Below are 21241 nucleotides of genomic sequence, written 5' to 3' on the forward strand. Positions count from 1 at the left end.
TAAGGTGATGGTAATATCATGCTGTGGGGATGTTTTTCAGCGGCAGGGACTTGGCGACTAGTTAGGCTTGAGGGAAAGATGAACAGAGAAAAAAGTTTTAAAAATAAAATTGTTTTTAAAAAAAAAAACATTTAAAAAACTTTTTCTCCCCAATTTCGTGGTATCTAATTGTTTAGTAGCTACTACTAGTTATTTTGTTTTTGTCTCATAGCTACAACTCCCGTACGGGCTCGGGAGAGACGAAGGTTGAAAGTCATGCGTCCTCCAATACACAACCCAACCAAGACGCACTGCTTCTTAACACAGCGCCATCCAACCCCGGAAGCCAGCCACACCAATGTGTCGGAGGAAACACCGTGCACCTGGCAACCTTGGTTAGCGCGCAATGCGCCCGGCCCGCCATAGGAGTCGCTGGTGCGTGATGAGAAAAGGATTTCCCTACCGGCCAAACCCTCCCTAACTCGGACGACGCTAGGCCAATTGTGCGTCGCCCCACGGATCTCCTGGTCGCGGCCGGTTACGACAGAGCCTGGGCGCAAACCCAGAGTCTCTGGTGGCGCAGCTGGCGCTGCAGTACAGCGCCCTTAACCACTGCGCCACCCGGGAGGCCCTCAGAGAGATCCTTGATGAAAACCTGCTCCAGAGTGCTCCGGACCACAGACTGGGGCGAAGGTTCACCTTCCAACAAGACAACGACACTAAGCACACAGCCAACAAAGCAGGAGTGGCTTCGGGACAAGTCTCTGAATGTCCTTGAGTGGCCCAGCCAGAGCCCGGACTTGAACATCTCTGGAGAGGCCTGAAAATAGCTGTGCAGTGACGCTCCCCATCCAACCTGACAGAGCTTGAAAGGATCTGCAGAGAAGAATGGGAGAAACTCCCCAATACCCAAGAAGACTCGAGGCTGTAATCGCTGCCAAAGGTGCTTCAACAAAGTACTGAATAAAGGATCTGAATACTTATTTAAATATGATTTCAATTATTTTGTTTTTGTATATTTTTGTAAACATTTCTAAAAAATCAGTTTTTGCTTTGTCATTATGGGGTATTGTGGGTAGATTGATGAGGGGGGGGGAACGATTTAATCAATTTTAGAACAAGGCTGTAACGTAAGAAAAGGTAGAAAAAGGGGTCTGAATACTTTCTGTATGTACTCTGTCTTTGTGAGACCATATATTGAGTACGGTAGCCACTTACAGTTGAAGTCGGAAGTTAACATCCACTTAGGTTGGAGTCACTAAAACTGGTTTTTCAACCACTCCACAAATGTCTTGTTGACAAACTATTGTTTTGGCTAGTCGGTTATGACATCTAAGTATAAACACCATGGGATCAACAGCTGTCATACCGCTCAGGAAGGAGATGAACGTACTTTGGTGTGAACAGCGCAAATCAATCAGTCCGATATCGACATAACCTGAAAGGCCGCTCAGCAAGGAAACCACTCAAAAACCATAAAAAAGCCAGACTACGGTTTGCAACTGCACATGGGGACAAAGATTGTACTTTTTGGAGAAATGTCCTCTGGTCTGATGAAACAAATATAGAACTGTTTGACCATAATGACAATTGTTATGTTTGGAGGAAAAATGGGGAGGCTTGCAAGCCGAAGAACACCATCCCAACCGTGAAGCACAGGGGTGGCAGCATCATGTTGTGGGGGTGCTTTGCTACAGGAGGGACTGGTGCACTTCACAAAATAGATGGCGTCATGAGAAAGGAAAATTATGTGGATGTATTGAAGCAACATCTCAAGACATCAGTCAGGAAGTTAAAGCTTGGTCGCAAATGGTCTTCCAAATGGACAATGACCCCAAGCATACTTCCAAAGTTGTGGCAAAATGGCTTAAGGACAACAAAGTCAAGGTATTGGAGTGGCCATCACAAAGCCCTGACCTCAATCCTATAGAAAATGTGAGGGCAGAACTGAAAACGCGTGTGCAAGCAAGGAGGCCTACAAACCTGACTCACTTACACCAGCTCAGTCAGGAGGAATGGGCCAAAATTCACCCAACTAACCGTGGGAAGCTTGTGGAAGGCTACCCGAAATGTTTGACCCAAGTTAAACAATTTAAAGGCAATGCTACCAAATACTAATTGAGTGTATGTAAACTTCTGACCCACTGGGAATGTGATGAAAGAAATAAAAGCTAAAATAAATCACTCTCTACTATTATTCTGACATTTCACATTCTTAAAATAAAGTGGTGATCCTAACTGACCTAAGACAGGGAATTTTTACTAGGATTAAATGTCAGGAATTGTGAAAAACTTCAACTGTAAATATAAAGTATGATAGTCTCACCTCAAGGGCACAGTTCTGGTAGATACTAGAGGAGCTGGTGTGGTGGGAGCCTTGGTCTGACCTCTCAGAGTCTGGACCTCTGCCTGGCCTTCCTGGAGTCACGTCTATATATATATATATATATATATATATACACATACATATATACATATACATATATACACACACACACAAACACAGAGTATACAATCACAACACACTTTCAACCATACACATCTTGTGCGTGTATCTGTTTATGGGTATACGGGTAACGTTGTTTTGTCTTCTTGTGCATGCGTAAACAGTGTGTGTGTGTGCCTGCATACGTTTTTATTTTTATAAGCTGTGTGTGTGTCAAGTGTGTCTATGCTTACGTGTGGAGTGGGGTCCTCTCCCTGTGTCACTGCTCCCACTGCTGCTGCCCAGGCTGGTGCTGCTCTGGGTCAGGCCGTTGGACACCAGGTCTTGGGTGGGCCCTCTGTGGGTGGGACTGTCACTTCCTCCACCCCCCAACAGCATGGACTCATCCAGCCCGGCAGGGAAACTGTCCCTTTCCCTATAGCCGGGGCCCAGTTCATCCTGGGAAGAGGGGGAAATAAGGCCAAATGTAAACTTCTCAACGATTGTGAATGGTCTTATTACTCACTTTTACAAAACTGAATGCATTCTGCAATATGCTTTGGAAGATGAACCTGTCAAGTCAAGGTCTTACATCATTGTCCTGTATATACTGATGTTTTACAGTGTGGTATCTACAGTGAGGTCCAAAATTATTGAGACGTGATACAGATTATCAAAAACAATTGTAGAAAATAAATCATTCAAATACTTAGGTATATTTTATGCTAAAAACAAAGTGGGGAAATGTAATTATTTTATACTTATACAATTGCTTGGAGAAAGAGATTTTGTTTAACAAGTCAATGTTTTTTTTTCTCAAAAAAGGTATGGGTCAAAATTATTGACACTCGATTTCAAAGGCACCAAACCTTTTTTTTAAATGGTTTATGAGATGGGAGAACACATTTGGAGGGAGTTTCCTCCATACCGAATTCATCCGCGTCTGCGTGTATGGGGATTGCCTTCTTCAATTCAAACCACACGTATTCAATGGGTTTCAAGTCTGGAGACAGATGACCATTGCAAAATGTTGATTTTGTGGCCAATGTTGTGTATTTTGATGTGTGCTTGTGGTTATTGTCTTGCTGGGAGGTCCACTAGCAGCCAAGGTTTATGGCAAAAATGTCCTGGTACTTGGTGAAGTTCATGATGCCGTTGACCTTAACAAGGGTCCTAGGACCAGTGGAAGGTATCGGAATGCAAAACAAAATATATAAAAAAAAAATCACCTTTATAATAAAGCATTGCATGCATTATCCTCGCTTTCGGGTACAGGCATAGAGCAGTAGAGTAGAGGCGATTGAAGAAGTTGCACACATGGAGATAAGGTTTTGTAGCCTCGGGTCTGGGAAAATGTTTGCCTTCTATAAACACACCGCATGCAGTTCTACATAATTTCAGACGACTGAAGACGTCATTCTTCTTTCTTTTTTTTATACCTCACAAATGATAGTCTACTTTGAAGCTGACGAGAATCTGAGATCAATAAAGACGACCTTGTCTTGAATCTATCACTAGCCTAGGCCTAGGTGTGCGGAGACACATTGTACAACATGAGGACAAAATTATAGTCCTGATAAAGCTTTCCAGTTCCACTGACTCACCCGATGATGTGCAGCTCACTCACTCACCGGCGGTGGCCGATGGCCCCTTGTCAAAAGCCTCTCTCATGTTTTACATTGTAAAACAATGTTGTTCGCTCAATATGTCTATTTGGAAGTTGATAACATATTTAGTGGCCTACAGGCAGATTAGTCTTCTCTTTTCAGCAGGAGCCATTTACTTTCCAACCTGTCGTTTCCCACGATTGTATTTGAAATATTGCGAAAGGCATGTTTTGGCTGCATGCTGTTCACTGACAGATTTGCCACGCATTTCCGACTGTAGGCAATGCCTTGTGATTGGCTACACTCCACAGTTAAGCAATAATTAAAAAGTCTATTGATCCTCGTGGCTACTCCTGGTGTAGTCTTCGGAATGAGTTCATTTATTTCTGAACAGTTGGCAGTAATTCTAGAACTTTGGCAAATGTATTTCAACTTATCAGGGGTGCTGTGGCACCACCAGCATCCTTCCCATGGCTATGATTCTATAAGGAAATAAATGATGAAGTATGACTCTGGAGAGATGGTAGTGGCAGGCTCAAGTCTATCAGAGCAGAGAGGGAAAGCGATCATAGAAAGTGAATCTCATTCTAGTTCTGTGAGATACAGGTGCGCTTCTCTCTCACCACAGCAATGGCCACACGTTGGTCTATAGGCTACAATGTTGCGCAAATCATAAACCTGTTCCGGCAGGATCCGGCTCAAATTAAACAGTGGTTATGGGGCTATTTTGCTTCTATAAGTGCAGACCAATTCCTGCATATATGAATGGACAAACCCATCAATCATCAATCAATTACCATGTGAAGACGCATTGAAGCCAAATGAAGTTGGTTAAGATGGCGTCTCATGTAGACACAACATGGACAGTTTGAGCTACTCCAGGAAGTGATGTTGCAGGCTAGTTCAGTGCTGCCCCTCTCACTGAGTTACTCAAGTTGAAGAACGACCAGGGGTACTGTAGGCCCCCAACTTTGAGAAAAAAAGTATTACTTCTTAAACAAAATCTCTTGCACCAAACAATTGTATTAGTATAAAATAACATCACTTACCTTTTTTTTGTTGCATACAATATAGCTCAGTATTTGAATTACTTATTTTATACAGTAATTTCTGTTAATCTTTGTCAAGGGTGTCAGACCTCACTGTATGTCATCCGACTGTTGCAGGTTATATTGTGCAATTAATTACCATTTTACTTGATCTTTTAGTGAATCTAGCTATGTATGCATGTTCTGCAGTCCATCCCCGCTCACCTCGTCGTCAGAGTAAGAGTAGGCTGAGGCCACAGCCCCCCACACCTTGCTGGCCAGGTTCCCTGCCTGCTTCATGCCTGATTTCAACACGTCTATCTTGGGTCCCGAGAGCAGGGTGTCCATCTTCATGCCCGAGATGGAGTTGATGACCGACCCCAGCGAACCACTCTGCGACGACCTCACCAGCGCAGTCAGTGGCGATGACCTTGGGCTGGCCACAACACCCCTGGAAGAGGCAGGGCTTCTGGAGGCCTTCACGGCGAAGGTCTTGGAGCGCGTGACTGCTGCGGGGCTGCGTTTAGGCGTCGTGTCCCCGTTTGACCCCCCTGGGTGTTTGACAGGGGGCACGGGGAGGCTGGACCTCCGTTCTTGAGGTTGCTTCACTGGGGCAGCATCCGGGGAAGGGTCCCCTCCCTGGCCCTCCTGGTGGAGCTCCATGCTACAGGATTTGGGGCCAAGCGGGCTCCGGAGGCTCATGTACATCTCAATCTCATCTGCCAGGTTTCGGGACACCATGGGAGGCAGGGATTGCGGCAGCTCCTGACTGGTTACGGAGGCTAACTCCTCGTGCTCCGAGACAAGGAGGGAGAGGGGGTCTGCCCCTACCTGCACCTCCTTAATCTCCAAGGTTGGCAGAGAAATAGAGCCCCTCCCCTCTGAATCTCTTTCCTCATCTTCCTCCTCCAACTTTAGACCCATCTCATCCTCCCCCAACTTTAGACCCATCTCATCCTCCCCTCCTGCCTCCTTCCGGTCACCTTTCATCCTCTTCTCCTCTTTCCCTAACCCCTCCTCCAGTGGGGTTGGGTCCGTTACTGGCCCCTCCTCCTCTGACAGTTTCCCCAGCGTCGGACCCCGCCCCTCCTCAGAGTCCAACTCCAGGTCCTTAAAGAGGGCTTTGGCCGCACTGGGAAGCGGCTTTGAAGGCGGGGGGGTGGTGCCGCCCCCAGAGAGAACCGCCGCCAAGATCCGTGCATCGGCGCCCATGCGGCTGACGATGTGGTCCACACCATGTTTCTCCATCAGCATGCCAGCACGGCTCTCGGCGCTGAAGCTGCAGCTGCGCTCCGAGAAGGCCTTCTGGCGCTGGACCTGGACTGCAGGCCCCGCCACCCCGGAGCCACCCGGAGGTGCAGACCTACCCTCAACCGGCAGGGAGATGTCCTCGCTCTGGCTGCGCAGAGAGAACAGCTTCCCAGGGGCTGTCGGTAGAGATGAACACATAGGCATGCCTTCAATACCGGGGGGACATTTTCTGTCCACAAATTCCCCCAATAACCATAAGCAGAGTTCAGTGCTGTTTTGAAGACAAACATGTAACCACAAATATCAAATGTGTAAACCTCAGATATGAGATAAGGTTAAGATTTAGGTTTGAGTCTGCTCCCGTCACTCACCAGTGTCTCCTCTCTTCATGGCGGTATCAAAACTCGCCCCTGTGGACAGTTTGACGATGCTAGGGACATGTGGGAGTGCTTTCACAGGGCTGGGGGGCTCCGCTACAGCCACTGCACTGTCCACCGAGCCAGCTATGTCCCCACCTGACGAGACAAGATTGCACACCAATGGCGAAGGTGCATAAAGACAAGAGGAATTCAGATATGACGTCATTGTTTTTAGCAGTACCCAGTACGCCGCACGACATGGTTCAACGTACCAATAAAATCTGTCCAATCTACATGTATACTTTGCTACTGCCAATACAAAAACAAGTAAGAGTAACGGAGAGCAATGTACAATACTGCAAACTGAGCAAACGAGGCATCTGTGGTAAGTACATGGGGGCCGCCATCTTTATGCACGTTGGCATTGAATTATTTGTTATTTTATTTATGCTCATCAAAAAAAAAATGAATACGAAAGTCTGACACACTGCCTTCTCATCTAGCAGATGAACTCTCGCCATAACTATCTTATGTTATGCCTGAGACGGGGGGGCTGAGCTGGTTACCGTTGTGCTGTGCTGCGGACTTGCTGCACTGATCCACAGCGATTACAAGGGCTGCTGATTGAGCCAAATCCACTAGGTCCTGGTGCAACTCATCTTTAGAGCCGTAGCCTTGATCAGACTGAACTCCTGCGGGACACAAACATACTGTCTTAATCTACCCAGTCTTTTCAGCTCTGTGCACTTCTGAAGGGTAGGGACTAGAGGCTCGGCGCTGTAGGTGCAAGAAGTTAGGGTGAGCTAGAGGCTAGGAGCTAAGGGCTAGAGGCTAGGGACTAGTAGCCAGGGGCTATAGACGAGAGGTTAGGGGCTAACAGGCGAGTAGCTAGGGGCTAATAGTTCGGGGCTAGGGGAAGCTGTACATGTAGGGACTTGGTCCAGTGTCTCCAGGCTGCAGTCTACCTCCGCTGCAGTGGTTGTCTGCGGTGTCTGCTATGATGAGGCTGCGTGCGAACAGGGTGTGATCCTCTCCGTTTGCCTCGCTGGAGCTGTCTGCACTCCCGTGGCTCAGCCGGTCGCCGTCGCTGCTCGCCAAGCCGCCCGCTGACGGGCCTAAATCACTTCCTGAGCAAGCTAAAAAAAGGGGAGCTACTGCACTTAACCATTTAAGTCCAATACAAACAAACATAGCAAGGGGGCTTCTACAGTATATTGTAAATAGAGTGTATTGTCCTACATACAAGCACAGGTACATTACATAAAATATATGAAAAGAGTAGAAAGTGATATGCATTTGGTGCAACAACTGTGGTGATTGCATTCTAACCTAAGTGATTGACTCTCCCATGCTCGGTCTCTGTGTTCGGACACCTCACCTGTCGTGATGACGGTGGGTCCTTCCATGGCGGGCATCCGGTGGACTGCCTGTTTGAATTGAGAGAGAGCGCGCGCCACGTTGCGCACCTTGGCCCACATGAAGAGCCCACTGCGGTTCCGACTGGGCCAGGGGCCTTCCAGAACAGCCTGGAGAAATGAGTGGAGAGGAGATGAACACGGACATACTTTGGATTGAGGTATTTGTTTAGGCTAGTTTAAAGGGATAGCGCGAGATTGTAGACATTTTTGTCCCAGCGTGCAGTTTGAAGTTGAAGGTAGTTTGGCCAGACATTGCTAACTAGCGCAATGACTGGAAGCCTACAGGTACAGCTAGCAAGCCAAAATCTTGCACTGTCCCTTTAAGTGCCCTAACCCTAAATGGTTGCAGTTATGTAAGGCCTAAGCAATATGGGTGAAGATCCACAACTACACATCCTAATATCCAGACCGAACATTAAAGGTTAAGGGCCAAGGCGAAGGGAGTGAAATGGGAGCGTATGCATGTGTATGGGCTGGTGTAAGTACCCTACCTTGTTGTAGTATCCGTAGGTGATAGCGTTAGGGTGCACCCCTGCCTTCTTCATCTCCACCAGGACACGGACGGCCATGACAGGCTGACCGTACACGCCACACAGCTGCATCACTACACGGTAACACACCTACGGAGGGACAGAGGGTGGCTATGTGTGAGAGGACACAACAAGTTAAAAACCTAATGGTAGTTAGACTTCCACTGAAGGTGTCATCACTGTAGTGGAAGCGATTATATGGGAGCATACACACACAAAGACTCGTTCACAAACATTCTCAGACAAATGCACGCACACTTATGTCCGCATACGTCAACAGACAACCAACCATAAGCACTCACGACCCTATACCTACCCCCTCCACACACCCAGTAAACCCCAAGTTTCCCTTACCTCATCCAGCACCTCCACCTCAGATGTCCTCATCTTGAGCAGGACGTTGTAGGCCTGTTGCATGGCCCAGCTCTTGGACTGAGCCAGCCTCACCCCCACGGGCAGGCAGATGAACCACAGGCTGTAGCAGTGGCTGAACAGACACTTGGCCCACAGCGGAGGGTTGGAGTAGAAGCGCTTGGCCATCTTGTAGGCCAGCTTGATCTCCTGTGGCGGGACACAGAGTTCAGTTCAATGACTTTTATTTGTCCCTTTTATGGGGGTGGGGGACGTGCACGCAATTGACTGATTATGATTGATTTTAGATGATGTATTTCCGATTATTCTCCTTCACCATTTCCTGATGGTTAGAGTTGGGAGGAGAGAGTTTGTGTGTGACTGTGCACGTTCCTAATGGTGAACCTCCCATCCCTCCGTAGAACAATGGCCAACAAATACTGCTCGTGGCCTTCTGAGGCGAGAGCGTAGACAAGAGCAGCTTAGACATAACAACGCCCACACACTGGCTTGACGTCCTGTCCCGACACCCACAACTACAGTATGCGTTTGTGCCTGTGGTGAGAATATACGTGAATATGTTAATATGCCAGACAAAAAAACACATACAGTTCTGTTGGAACTGGAACAACATATTGGCCTCCCACGAAAGCGGGAGAAAAGACAACAAGTATTGTTTCCTGGGAGGTCTATTATTCTAGAAAACAGGTCACAAGTGGCCCCTTGACACACACACTAGAGGTTGACCGATTATGATTTTTCTACGCTGATACCGATTATTGAAGGAAAAAGCCGATACCGATTAAATCGGACGATTACATTTTAATTTTTTTTTATAAAAAAATAGAAAAACAAAATATATATATATATATATATATATATATATATATATATATATATATAATATATTAAGTTAAAATAAAAGTGTTCATTCAGTATTGTTGTAATTGTCATTACAAATATATATACAACACAGTGTTGGAGAAGAAAGTAAAAGTGCAATATGTGCCATGTAAGAAAGCTAACGTTTAAGTTAATTGCTAAGAAAATGAGAACATATGAAAGCAGGTGGTTCCTTTTAACATGAGTCTCCAATATTCCCAGGTAAGAAGTTTTAGGTTGTAGTTATTATAGAAATTGTAGGACTATTTCTCGCTATACTACTTGTATTTCATATACCTTTGACTATCGGATGTTCTTACAGGCACTATAGTATTGATCTCGGGAGTTGATAGGCTTGAAGTCATAAACAGCGCTGTGCTTCAAGCATTGCGAAGAGCTGCTGGCAAACGCAGGAAAGTGCTGTTTGAATGAATGCTTACGAGCCTACTGCTGCCTACCACCGCTCAGTCAGACTGTTCTATCAAATATCAAATCAGACTTCATTATAATAAACACAGAAATATGAGCCGTAGGTCATTAATATGGTCAAATCCGGAAACTATAATTTCGAAAACAAAACGTTTATTCTTTCAGTGAAATACAGAACCATTCCATATTATATCGAACGGGTGGCATCCATAAGTCTAAATATTGCTGTTACATTGCACAACCTTCAAATGTTATGTCTTAATTATGTAAAATTCTGGCAAATTAATTACGGTCTTTGTTAGGAAGAAATGGTCTTCGCACGGTTCGCCACGAGCCAGGCGACCCAAACTGCTACATATACCCTGACTGCTTACACAGAACACAAGAGAAGTGACACCCTTTTCCTAGTTAATATTGCCTGCTGACATTAATTCCTTTTAACTAAATATGCAGGTTTAAAAAAGATATACTTGTGTATTGATTTAAAGAAAGGCATTGATGTTTATGGTTAGGTACATTGGTGCAACGACTGTGCTTTTTTCACAAATGCGCTTGTTAAATCACCACCCTTTTGGTGAAGTAGGCTGTGATTCAATGATAAATTAACAGGCACTGCATCGATTATATGCTACGCAGGACAAGCTAGGTAAACTAGTAATATCATCAACCATGTGTAGTTAACTAGTGATTATGTTAAGATTTACTGTTTTTTACAAGTTAAGTTTAATGCTAGCTAGCAACTTACCTTGACTCCTTGCTGCACTCGCTTAACAGGTGGTCAAGCCTGCCATGCAGTCTCCTCGTGGATTGCAATGTAATCGGCCATAATCGGCATCCAAAAACGACGATTACCTAATTGTTATAAAACTTGAAAATCAGCCCTAATTAATCGGCCATGCCTCTAACACACACACGCCTCACTCTTCCTGCTCTTCCATCCCTGTCCAAATAAAAGCTAGTGTTGGAGGCTGACACGTGCAGACTGGCTTTGAACCCCTCCTCTGACCTACTGTAAATAAGTTTCTGCTGGTGACTGTGGTGAGTCATTTATTGTTATTGGAGCCATCACAGCCTGAGAAAATGACTCCGCAGCAGACGGCGTCCATTGCAGGTTAGGTTAGGTTATTCCCTGACTGGGGAAGTGGTTAGGTGGTCAGTACAGCAAGCTTGCAGTGGGTAGAACCAGAACGATCAGGAAAGTACCGGAATTTGTTAGTCAGTTTCTTTTGTTGTTTTCCCCCCTTCCCTACAAAGCTGCAATAAAGCAAACAGTTGCACCTGCTTATCTGTCTGACTGTGTGATCGTGTACCTGCTTGGTCCTCTTGGCCAGTAGTGCAGGGCTGCTGGACAGGCTGGCCCCAGGTGTACTACTCCTCAGCGCTGGTATCACCTCCCTGGGGCGGTCAAACAGGTCCATACACAACCGTGGAAAACTCTTATAACTAAAAGAGACAGAGAGAGACAGAGAGAGAGAGAGAGAGACATACACACAGAGAGAGCAGAGAAAAGGGAGATGCCACAGGTATGAGAGTGAAGCCAATGCAGACCCGCTTCCGATCCTCCTGGCCAGGTCTTGGGTCAACCTTTCACCACAGATTTACACATTCTACGCTCACACTATAAAACACTACCGGGCTCACTGGTGTTATAGTAATGCCAATGTGTTAGTGGTGCAGCAGGAATTAGAGGGGTATAAGCTCACCTGTAGTGGGCAAGGGGGTCGGACCCTTCCTCGGTGGCGGGGGGTTCTGGGGGCATGACAAAGACAGTGTGCTCGCTCTTCTGTGATTCGTCTAGTTCCATAAGCTTGGTGTCCTCTGAGGACTCACCCTCCACCTGTGGAGAGGGAGACATGTTGTCAGAGTCCACGCACATGGCCGTACACACACAGACCAATAAAATCACCACAACCAGATCAAAAACCATTCTTCTAATCGATGCATAAAATAAAGTTGACAGACCCCAGTTGGAAAAGGAGATGTGTTAAAACATGATGACGGTGTGAGGGATTACCTTAGTGCCTTTGTCGTTGCCTTTATCGGAGGGAAATAGCTGCAGGGGGAAAAAGTGAAAGGAACAGATTCAATCAGAGGAAATGAGCCTTCCTCTGTCAGACTCCCTTGGAGGAATGTTCCGACCATAAAACAACACGTAACAAAAAGGTCTTTCGTGGGGAACGGTGGAAGCTGAAAAATGGGTTCGAAAATGTACATCTGTCTGAGGCACTAGGATGATGGAGGGAAGACATATTCTTGTCTAGCAGGGTTTGGGGGTAACTTTTCAATTCAATTCACTTCCTGGCTTGATGGGAGTCCGAATGGAATTGGCTCCAACATGGATCCCTGATGCCTGGTTCTTGTCAATGCTCACCTTCTCAATGCAGTCGTCGAAGAAGGCCAGGCCCGTATCCTTGTCGCTGACGAACGTGCACTCCTCAATGAAGCGGATGAAGATCTGAGTCTTGGTCAGCTGGGAGTAGAACTTCTGGTGGGTGCGCTCCCTGCTCCTCAGAAACCCTGGGAGAGGACAGAGAGCCAGGTCAATGGGCCTATTTCATAGGAAACACTCAGGAAACATTTCTGCAGCATTCAAGGTCCCCAAGAACACAGTGGCCTCTATCATTCTTAAATGGAAGAAGATTGGAACCACAAAGACTTTTTCTCGAGCTGGCCGCCTGGCCAAACTGAGCAATCGGGGGATTGCTCAGACCATGAAAAATAGATTCTCTGGTCTGATGAAACCAAGATTGAACTATTTGGCCTGAACGCCAAGCGTCACGTCTGGAGGATACCTGGCACCATCCATACGGTGAAGCATGGTGGTGGCAGCATCATGCTGTGAGGATGTTTTTCAGTGGCAGGGACTGGGAGACTAGTCAGGATCGAGGGAAAGATGAACGGAGCAAATTACAGAGAGATCTTTGATCGAAACCTGCTCAGGACCTCAGATTGGAGTGAAGGTTCACCTTCCAACAGGACAACAACCCTAAGCACACAGCCAAGACAACGCAGGAGTGTCTCTGTCTCTGAATATCCCTGAGTGGCACAGCCAGAACCTGGACTTGAACCCAATCAAACATCTCTGGAGAGATCTGAAAATAGCGGTGCAGCGACCCTCCACCCAAGCTCTGTCTAGTTGGATGGGGACCTGCATAGAAAAGTGTGTGATAAAATCCCCAAATACAACTGTGCCAAGCTTGTAGCGTCATACCCAAGAAGACTCGAGGCTGCAATCGCTGCCAATGGTGCTTCAACAAAGTACTGAGTAAAGGGTCTGAATACTTATGTAAATGTGATATTTACATTTTTAATACATTTGCAAAAATGTCTAAAAACCTGTTTTGCTACAGTCATTGTGGGGTATTGTGTGTGGATTGATGAGGGGAAAAGACAATTTAATTCATTTTAGAATAAGGCTGTAACGTAACAAATGTGGAATAAGTCAAGGGGTCAGAATACTTTCCGAATGCACCGTATATCACTACATTTTCTTCAGAATGTATTATATAAGTGAAGGTGAAGGTATTCAACCCAGGTGTGTAGCCAATAAAGCTAGCCATTATAAATGTGCAGCTCTTTCCCCACTGGTTCTGCAGCTTCCATTGGCCTTCATGGACCTAAATGAGGATGTGATCGATGCCTTTCCAAAAAGCCTACGTCAGTGGAAGTCTTTACAGCTAATGCCATGGATGATTGATTTCCGACACTGAGCAATCACTAAGTAGACCTGTGAAATCGGAGATCTGCCTGCTATGAACACTTGGAGGAGTCAGATGGCTTTCTGTTTAACACAGGCCCTGGAGTTGACATCAACATAACGCATAAAATACATTGCGCAATTTAAATACTTTGAGAAATGTGTGCGATTGCAACAAATAAAAATGGGACTTTTCTGATGTTTTAGTATACTCAAAATTCAAAAAGACACTCGCACATCTGAGCCATCTTTGTTGCAGGTGCATGGTAACCGTTGAATAAGATGAGAAAAAAGAAGGGACCCGCACACTGCTCTTGATAGCATCACTGATCTTTAATAAGCTTTACGTATCGGCCTCACGGCCTTCGTCAGAGCTTTTTAAATTAGCACCCCTATGTAGACCTTTTTCTGATGTGTTAGTATACAAAGTATTATTTTTTTTAAATTTTACATCGACAACCCATTTGTCTATTATTTTGTCTGTTTTATGTAGTCTCTTAAGAACTACAAAACAGCGCCTGCATAAGATTTTGTTCTGGGTGCTGCGATTAATGTTCTGGGCAAATAAATGAAGGACTAAAAATTATCCATCCATTCTCCATTGTTATCATGCAGGTCACATAGTGAGTCTGCAGCGGTGGCCTTCTCGGAGGGGGCCTGGGTGATGGGTTTGAGGTAAGAGCGGTAACACAGCCTGCACTAACCCTGTAGGTCGTATAGTGAGTCTGCGGAGGTGGCCTTCTCGGACTGGGCCTGGGTGATGGGTTTGAGGTAAGAGCGGTAACACAGCCTGCACTAACCCTGTAGGTCGTATAGTGAGTCTGCGGAGGTGGCCTTCTCGAAGTGGGCCTGGGTGATGGGTTTGAGGTAAGAGCGGTAACACACAGCCTGCACTAACCCTGTAGGTCGTATAGTGAGTCTGCGGAGGTGGCCTTCTCGGAGGGGGCCTGGGTGATGGGTTTGAGGTAAGAGCGGTAACACACAGCCTGCACTAACCCTGTAGGTCGTATAGTGAGTCTGCGGAGGTGGCCTTCTCGGAGGGGGCCTGGGTGATGGGTTTGAGGTAAGAGCGGTAGCCCTTCAGGATGTTGGCCATGAAGCGCAGCAGGGCCTCTTGGATCTCCATCTCCAGGGAGGTCATCTTCTTGTGCCAGGTGAAGTCCGCCTCGATGGGGGTCATCTCCACCGCCAAGCCCTCCTGGGCTGTCCGACGCACTGAAAACAGCCACCAGACCGGATATTTACCTTTCTCGTTTTATTCAAATGTAACATACCAAAAAAATTGGTCCTCTGTCGCTCAGTTGCAACACCAAGCTAGTGGGTTCGATTCCCGGCAACACCCGTACGTGAAATGTATGCACGCATGACTGGAAATAGGATCTGCTAAAGCAAATATATTATGATTACATTACATGAGCATAGCAGGCTGAATGCACCATTTACTCATTATCGGCTGGACAGCTAGAATTCTTTCATAATTTATATCTAAAGACATATATTCATAAAGAATTAACTTCTATATCATACGTACAATTAGTGTACTTTTATCCTGAATGCACTGGCCATGAAGCAATTGCTATGAGAAACCCGTTGAGGTGACTGTGACTATGTGTACCTACCGATGCCCAGCTGGTGGTGCAGGTTGGCCAGGGAGTTAAACAGGCTCTTGCAGGGTTTCTTTGGGAGGTTTTTCCAGTTACTGTGTCTCTTTTCATCAGACCTACACAGTTGGTTCAGAATAGTGTTTTTGGAATATGCTCATTCTCGTGTAAATAACAAAATATTTAACATGCAATATATGTACCGAAAAACTGTTTGGCGGTATCGACAACAGGATAAAGTGTGTAAACAGATCCACATGTCAAAATGGGGGAAATGCTCCTTTAAAGTGTATGGATCTTACAGGTAAATAGTGTTGGTGTCCAGGTCCACACAGACCACGTCCGGCGGGGGGTCATAAAGGTCAAAGTAGCGGGAGTCCACGCCCACGATGAAGGGAAAGGGGGCATTGAGGACCCCCGCCAGGGAGAGCGGGCAGAGGGGGATGTACGGGCACTGCCACTGGAACGGGAAGATCATCTAGAGAGAAGAACACAGATGGAGAGAACTTTTATTTAACATTTTGATCTAACTTTTAACCTAAAATCAGTCCTACATGGGCCACAAGCTGTATATAAAAGCTAACTGGATAAAAACTCCAACCAACTAACTAATCAATACCATTTTATTTGAATAGTCCTTTTTACAACATTCTAAAAGCTGAATGACCATATCCTGTATCACTCACCGCCACTACGGCCTCTGCTACCCCGGTGAGTACAGCGGGTCTCAGGGAGTGAAGCAGGATCTTACTCTCCAGCAGGACAAAATGCAGCAGCGTGGCACAGTTCTCAGAGCCCAGGTTCATCAGCAACGTACTGTAGTCTGCCCCACTGAGGAGAGGAGAGGAGGAGAGACAGGAGGGGATGAGAGGCAAATTGGGAACAGAGGAGCACAGAGGGATTGGGGAAACCATTCAAACCAGACTCAGGGATACAATGGGTGGGTCATCAAAGGTTGGATTGGATGAAGGGCAGCCGTCTTTGAAGGGAGGTTTGTAATTGGTACAGTTGAAAAAAAGTTGAAACTTTCCAAAGCAGCAAACACTTGTAAATCTGGCCCAAAGGCACCAGCCAGCAAGTCTTCTGGGTCCCCAAAGTCATGATCTCTCTAGCTGACCAACAACAACATTTTCCACTCTGAAATTATAAACCTGGAGAGGAAAGAGCCTGATGATAATGAAGGAACATCTGGTATTTTCAGAACATTTTGAGGTTTGTTGGCAGAATGCAATGGCAGCATAACAGTTTATGTAATATGTACAGGCTGGGCTTATGCACTTAATAATGAAGGACCTGTCCACAATGTGACAGACAGGCAGTGCTGTTTCTGGCAGTCCCAATGCCTGTTTTCTATTGGCTGTTTCAAAGCGTAACTATTTGACCTCAGAAAACTGACATGAATGAATGCGTTTTGCATTACCAAACTAGAACCTTTGGAGGTTCTGGATGATTGCTGGATGATTGATTTTTTCTAACCCCGGTATTTCCTCTGGAAAATATGTGGTTGATGATCTGCAATGATAACAATAACTGGGCCCAGTTTCTCTTTCTGTTCCTGAAGCCTAGACTTTCACAGCTCTAAACTTGTGGAGAGGACGTACCGTCTGAAACGAAGCTACGAGGATACGGTGACGGTTCTGATTTTTCATTGTGTGTTTGTGTTCTAAATGTGTGCAAGTACAAAATCAGATTGAGCCTTTGAGACAGCCGATAACGTCCAGGAGAACACACACTCGCATTGATCCATTCAGCCAGCTTTAAATCAGTCGTACCTGAGAGGGAGAGGAGTACACACAGGTTGGGCGAGCATCAAGGTGTCGTGTGCAGAGAGCTGAAAGAGAAAAAAAAAAAATGTCACACCTGCCATGACAAGTTTTTTTTTTCTCCACACATCAAACACATTCATTCACATAAAGGTACAGACACAGATGCAAAAACACCAACAAACTTCCCTCTCCAACACAAAAAAAAAACTGCGGCATCTCACTTGGACCAAGATTCTGGGCCTCTGAGGTGAAGGGAAGGACACGTTGTGCATAAAGTGCGAGATGTGCCTGTCAAAGAAACAAAGCAGCAAACACAGCCACATTAGTCTCTACCAACGCCCACCTACCCCTCTCCAAACTATCAAATGAATTTATAAAAACTCAAATACATGTATAAAACACATACATCTTGAGCTGCGCCTGATTTAGTTGTCCTGGTACAATGGAACCAATGGAATAGTCCCAAAAGTGCAAACCACAACCTAAAGCAAGCCTCCAACTTGACAAATGACGCAATCCTTACTTTTCGATGGGCAGCGGGTGGGGACCCGAGACGGACAGCTTGTAGAGGAACATGAGGAACTTGCGGAAAGACTCGAAGAAGGGCCAGCGGGAGAGCAGGCAAATGCACTTGTTGGTGTTGACCGTCCGGTTGGGGATCATCTTCTTCTCCACGGTGGTGAGCAAGCCCAGCTGCACCTTTTGCTTCTCACTGAGGAGATCTATGGGGTAGACCTCGTAGAACTGGATGGCTGCGCCGTACATCTGGGACAGAGCAAATTATAACAGATCGATTCCTGCGTTAACATAAGGGACGTTAACAAACGCGTTTCACGCATTGTAACGATATGGTGGAGTAGCGTTTGAGCACACTTTACACTAAATCGCTGAATCCGTTTACGTTGAACGCCACCCGTCATCTCAACTGGCATTCACCATTTATACAACAAAGTCCAATTTCATTACTCTAGCTCAGAGAGATGTGACGTGGTTTGGGACAAAACTTGTGATCAGATTGTAGTTTGCTCAAGCAGCAGCTGACATTGAGGTGCAGTGAAACACACAGCCTGATGAGGAAACAAATTATTCTACCCATTCCCACAGTCACCCAATGTCACATGCAACTCAGGAAGTGAGGCTTGAATGTTGACTATTACAGCTGTCAATCAAATCGACAGTATCACAGGGCTGTTCAGTTCCAGCCATCCATAACTATCTATTCACGATTCATTGTAAATCACGTTAACTGATATAATGCCATTGCTGTTACACCTACCTTTTCCCCAGAGGAGTTGGTTAACACAAAGGTGGAGAAGACGGGCAGAGGGTAGCGTGTGTTGGGGGCCCAGCACTCGATCTTAGCCCCCATGGGGAGGCAGAACAGGGGCACAGACTCAGACAGGGGGAAGGACTCATAGTCATCCTCTGGGTAGCGGAAGATGAGGCCTGGAGGAGAGAGAGCAATCAATCCATCTTTTTCATATGGCAAGTGACACATAAGACATACACTGAGTGTACAAAACATGAAGGACACCTGCTCTTTCCATGACATAGACTGACCAGGTGAAAGCTACGATCCCTTATTGATGTCACTTGTTCAATCCACTTCAATCAGTGTAGATGAAGGGGAGGAGACGGGTTGAAGAAGGATTGTTAAGCCTTGAGACATGGATTGTCTGTGCGTGCCATTCAGAGGGTGAATGGGCAAGACCAAAAATGTAAGTGCCTTTGAACGGGGTACGATAGTAGGTGGCAGGCGCCACTGGTGTGTGTCGAGAACTGCAACGCTGCTGTTTTTTGTTTTTTTTACGCTCAACAGTTTCCTGTGTGTACCAAGAATGGTCCAACACCCAAAAGGCATCCATACATGTAACACTCATTTCCTTGGGGTACACTGAAAGCACTAGACTACATACACCAAGGACAATTATGTCTACAGATCCCACTACACAATAATAACATCTATGAAGTGAAGACTGGAGAAGGGAAGGAAGGAAGGAAGGACAAAAATGGGCTCACTTGGCTGTTGGAATAAAATCGAACCCCATTTCCCTTCGTCATATTTTCATTGACATCAGCCAGTGTGCTGAGATACAGAACACATTATTTTCAAAAGGATAACACTTAGCTGATCAAGGCCTGTGTCACCCATGGCCTTTTGTGAATTCCAGAGAACGCTGTCAAAATAAAGAGACCGAAAGAGGAGGCGGGGTAGGAAGCAGTCTGGAGAATAAAAAGCGTCATCTCACAGGAAGGCCTAGTGGAGATAAGGCGTATGTGCGCAGTATCTGAACAGGGGCCCGTCTAAGCCAACACCCAGCTCTGACCTCAGAAAGTAGCAAGTGCGAGACAGGGAACAACTCTGCTGTATTTACAAGAATGTGGATACTGGTACATGTAGGGAAACCAGCTGAATAGGGCCTTACAAAATGTCTGATTCTGGGCTAGCTGTCCTCAGAAACATTAGTGTATAGTGTATAGTAAGAACACATGCTATTCTATTTTCCATAAGAACCTGTTTGGAGGTCATTAAAGTGGAAAACCAAAACGCGAAAAAGAGGGCAATTGCAATGGTGCACAATGACAACGCTTTCCACCTTGAAATAAATGGGGACCCGAAATAAGGCTTGGAATGCTGATGAGAAACACTTGGAGCAGTGAGGCGCTGCCCTTTTCTAAACTCCAGATAGATGCACTGATTTCAAACTAGGACTGTGTCCCAAATGGCACCCTAATTCCATATATAGTGCACTACTTTTGACCAGGGCCTTTTGGGAATAGAGTGCCATTTGAGACGCAGCCCATATCTTAAAATTCAGAAGAGCGACAAAACCCCCAAATGAGTCATGCCATTTCCCAGCCATCTATTCCAGGAATCATCCGTTTACAGGTATTTGAGTGACAGATAACGGCGCTGGCATACACCAGTGCCTTTAGTCTTATCTACAGCACACGGAAAGCTCCTGTCAATTCAGATCAATCATAAGAGATCAACACACAATTACTTTGAAGTCGACTCAGGCGCGAAGCAAGCGGGAAATATATGGTAAACGGCATTGAACAAAGGCCAGGAAATAATAACTATCCGTCAATGTGAACAAAACAGGCAGACCGGTGTGAAAAGATGGTAGACGAGAGACGACAAAGAAGACTCACCGGCTTTGTAATTGATAGAGTTGGACGCGGACACTGATTTCTTGTAGCACAGGAAAACACTGGAGCCCCACTGGAGGATGAACAATAAGACCATGTGAATTTGGGCTCAAAACAACATTTTCAATGCTTAATTTCAACAGGACGTACTCTGGGTGAGTGCCATGGCCTACATTTCATAATAGGTATATTCCAGCCCCATACATTCCTCCCAAAACCCTACTTTTAAGGTGAAGATCCTTTCAGGGATTGAAATGTTGCAAACCATTAAAAAAATGTATATATGTGTTGGAGAAATTGAGCATGTGGGCTTTAGTTCTTTACCAATGGTAAAGTATATGACATCTGGCAGATGATTTTAACCACAGTCATGCGTGCGTACATTTTCGGGATTCAAACTCACAATCCAGGCGTTTACAAGTGCCATGCTCTACCAACTGAGCCACAGAGGACCAGAGAACTCACCATGCCACAGTTGAGGTTCTTTTCCACCTTGCAGAAGGTGTGCGGCGGCGTCTCGCCCTTGCTCGTGACGATGACGCAGATGTCGGTGACGGCCAGTGAGTTCTGGGGCTGAACGGGCGGCGCGCGGCGGAAGGTGATGAAGATGCGCTGCGAGGTGGCAGAGCTGTTGTTGACGTTGGCACACCGGCCGTACGGCGTGGCCTGAATGACCTCACAGCCCTGGATGAGACGCTCCTTCCCTTCGTATAACACACTGTGAGAGAGAGAGACAACCATATGAGTCAATGACTATGTACATAT

At 46.0% G+C, this 21241-nt stretch overlaps 1 protein-coding gene across 7 annotated transcripts in view; it reads right to left on the reverse strand.

The window, feature by feature from the left end:
* Nucleotides 1–21241, reverse strand: part of LOC110531786 (DENN domain-containing protein 4C) — a 74704-nt gene that overhangs the window by 7849 nt on the left and 45614 nt on the right. For 3 of the 7 annotated variants that reach the window (XM_090183892.1, XM_021615208.3, XM_090183893.1), the window contains 23 exons: nt 20942–21194; nt 20480–20549; nt 18600–18769; nt 17847–18088; nt 17545–17611; nt 17330–17388; nt 16244–16388; nt 15860–16035; nt 15576–15676; nt 14953–15171; nt 12631–12776; nt 12274–12312; nt 11963–12096; nt 11570–11702; nt 8952–9158; nt 8559–8687; nt 8028–8175; nt 7615–7785; nt 7216–7341; nt 6662–6805; nt 5265–6466; nt 2659–2863; nt 2306–2409 (listed from right to left, as the gene is read on the reverse strand). In XM_090183892.1, the coding sequence (XP_090040018.1) occupies nt 2306–2409; nt 2659–2863; nt 5265–6466; nt 6662–6805; nt 7216–7341; nt 7615–7785; nt 8028–8175; nt 8559–8687; nt 8952–9158; nt 11570–11702; nt 11963–12096; nt 12274–12312; nt 12631–12776; nt 14953–15171; nt 15576–15676; nt 15860–16035; nt 16244–16388; nt 17330–17388; nt 17545–17611; nt 17847–18088; nt 18600–18769; nt 20480–20549; nt 20942–21194 (4390 nt within the window). Of the gene's footprint in view, nt 1–2305; nt 2410–2658; nt 2864–5264; nt 6467–6661; nt 6806–7215; nt 7342–7574; nt 7786–8027; nt 8176–8558; nt 8688–8951; nt 9159–11569; nt 11703–11962; nt 12097–12273; nt 12313–12630; nt 12777–14854; nt 15172–15575; nt 15677–15859; nt 16036–16243; nt 16389–17329; nt 17389–17544; nt 17612–17846; nt 18089–18599; nt 18770–20479; nt 20550–20941; nt 21195–21241 lie in introns of those variants that run through there. The other 4 variants (XM_090183894.1, XM_090183891.1, XR_016483176.1 and 1 more) reach the window with 3 other exon arrangements.

The sequence above is a fragment of the Oncorhynchus mykiss genome, chromosome 9, assembly GCF_057628025.1.
Source record: "Oncorhynchus mykiss isolate SJ-2025 chromosome 9, ASM5762802v1, whole genome shotgun sequence".
NCBI classification, from domain to species: Eukaryota; Metazoa; Chordata; class Actinopteri; order Salmoniformes; family Salmonidae; genus Oncorhynchus; species Oncorhynchus mykiss.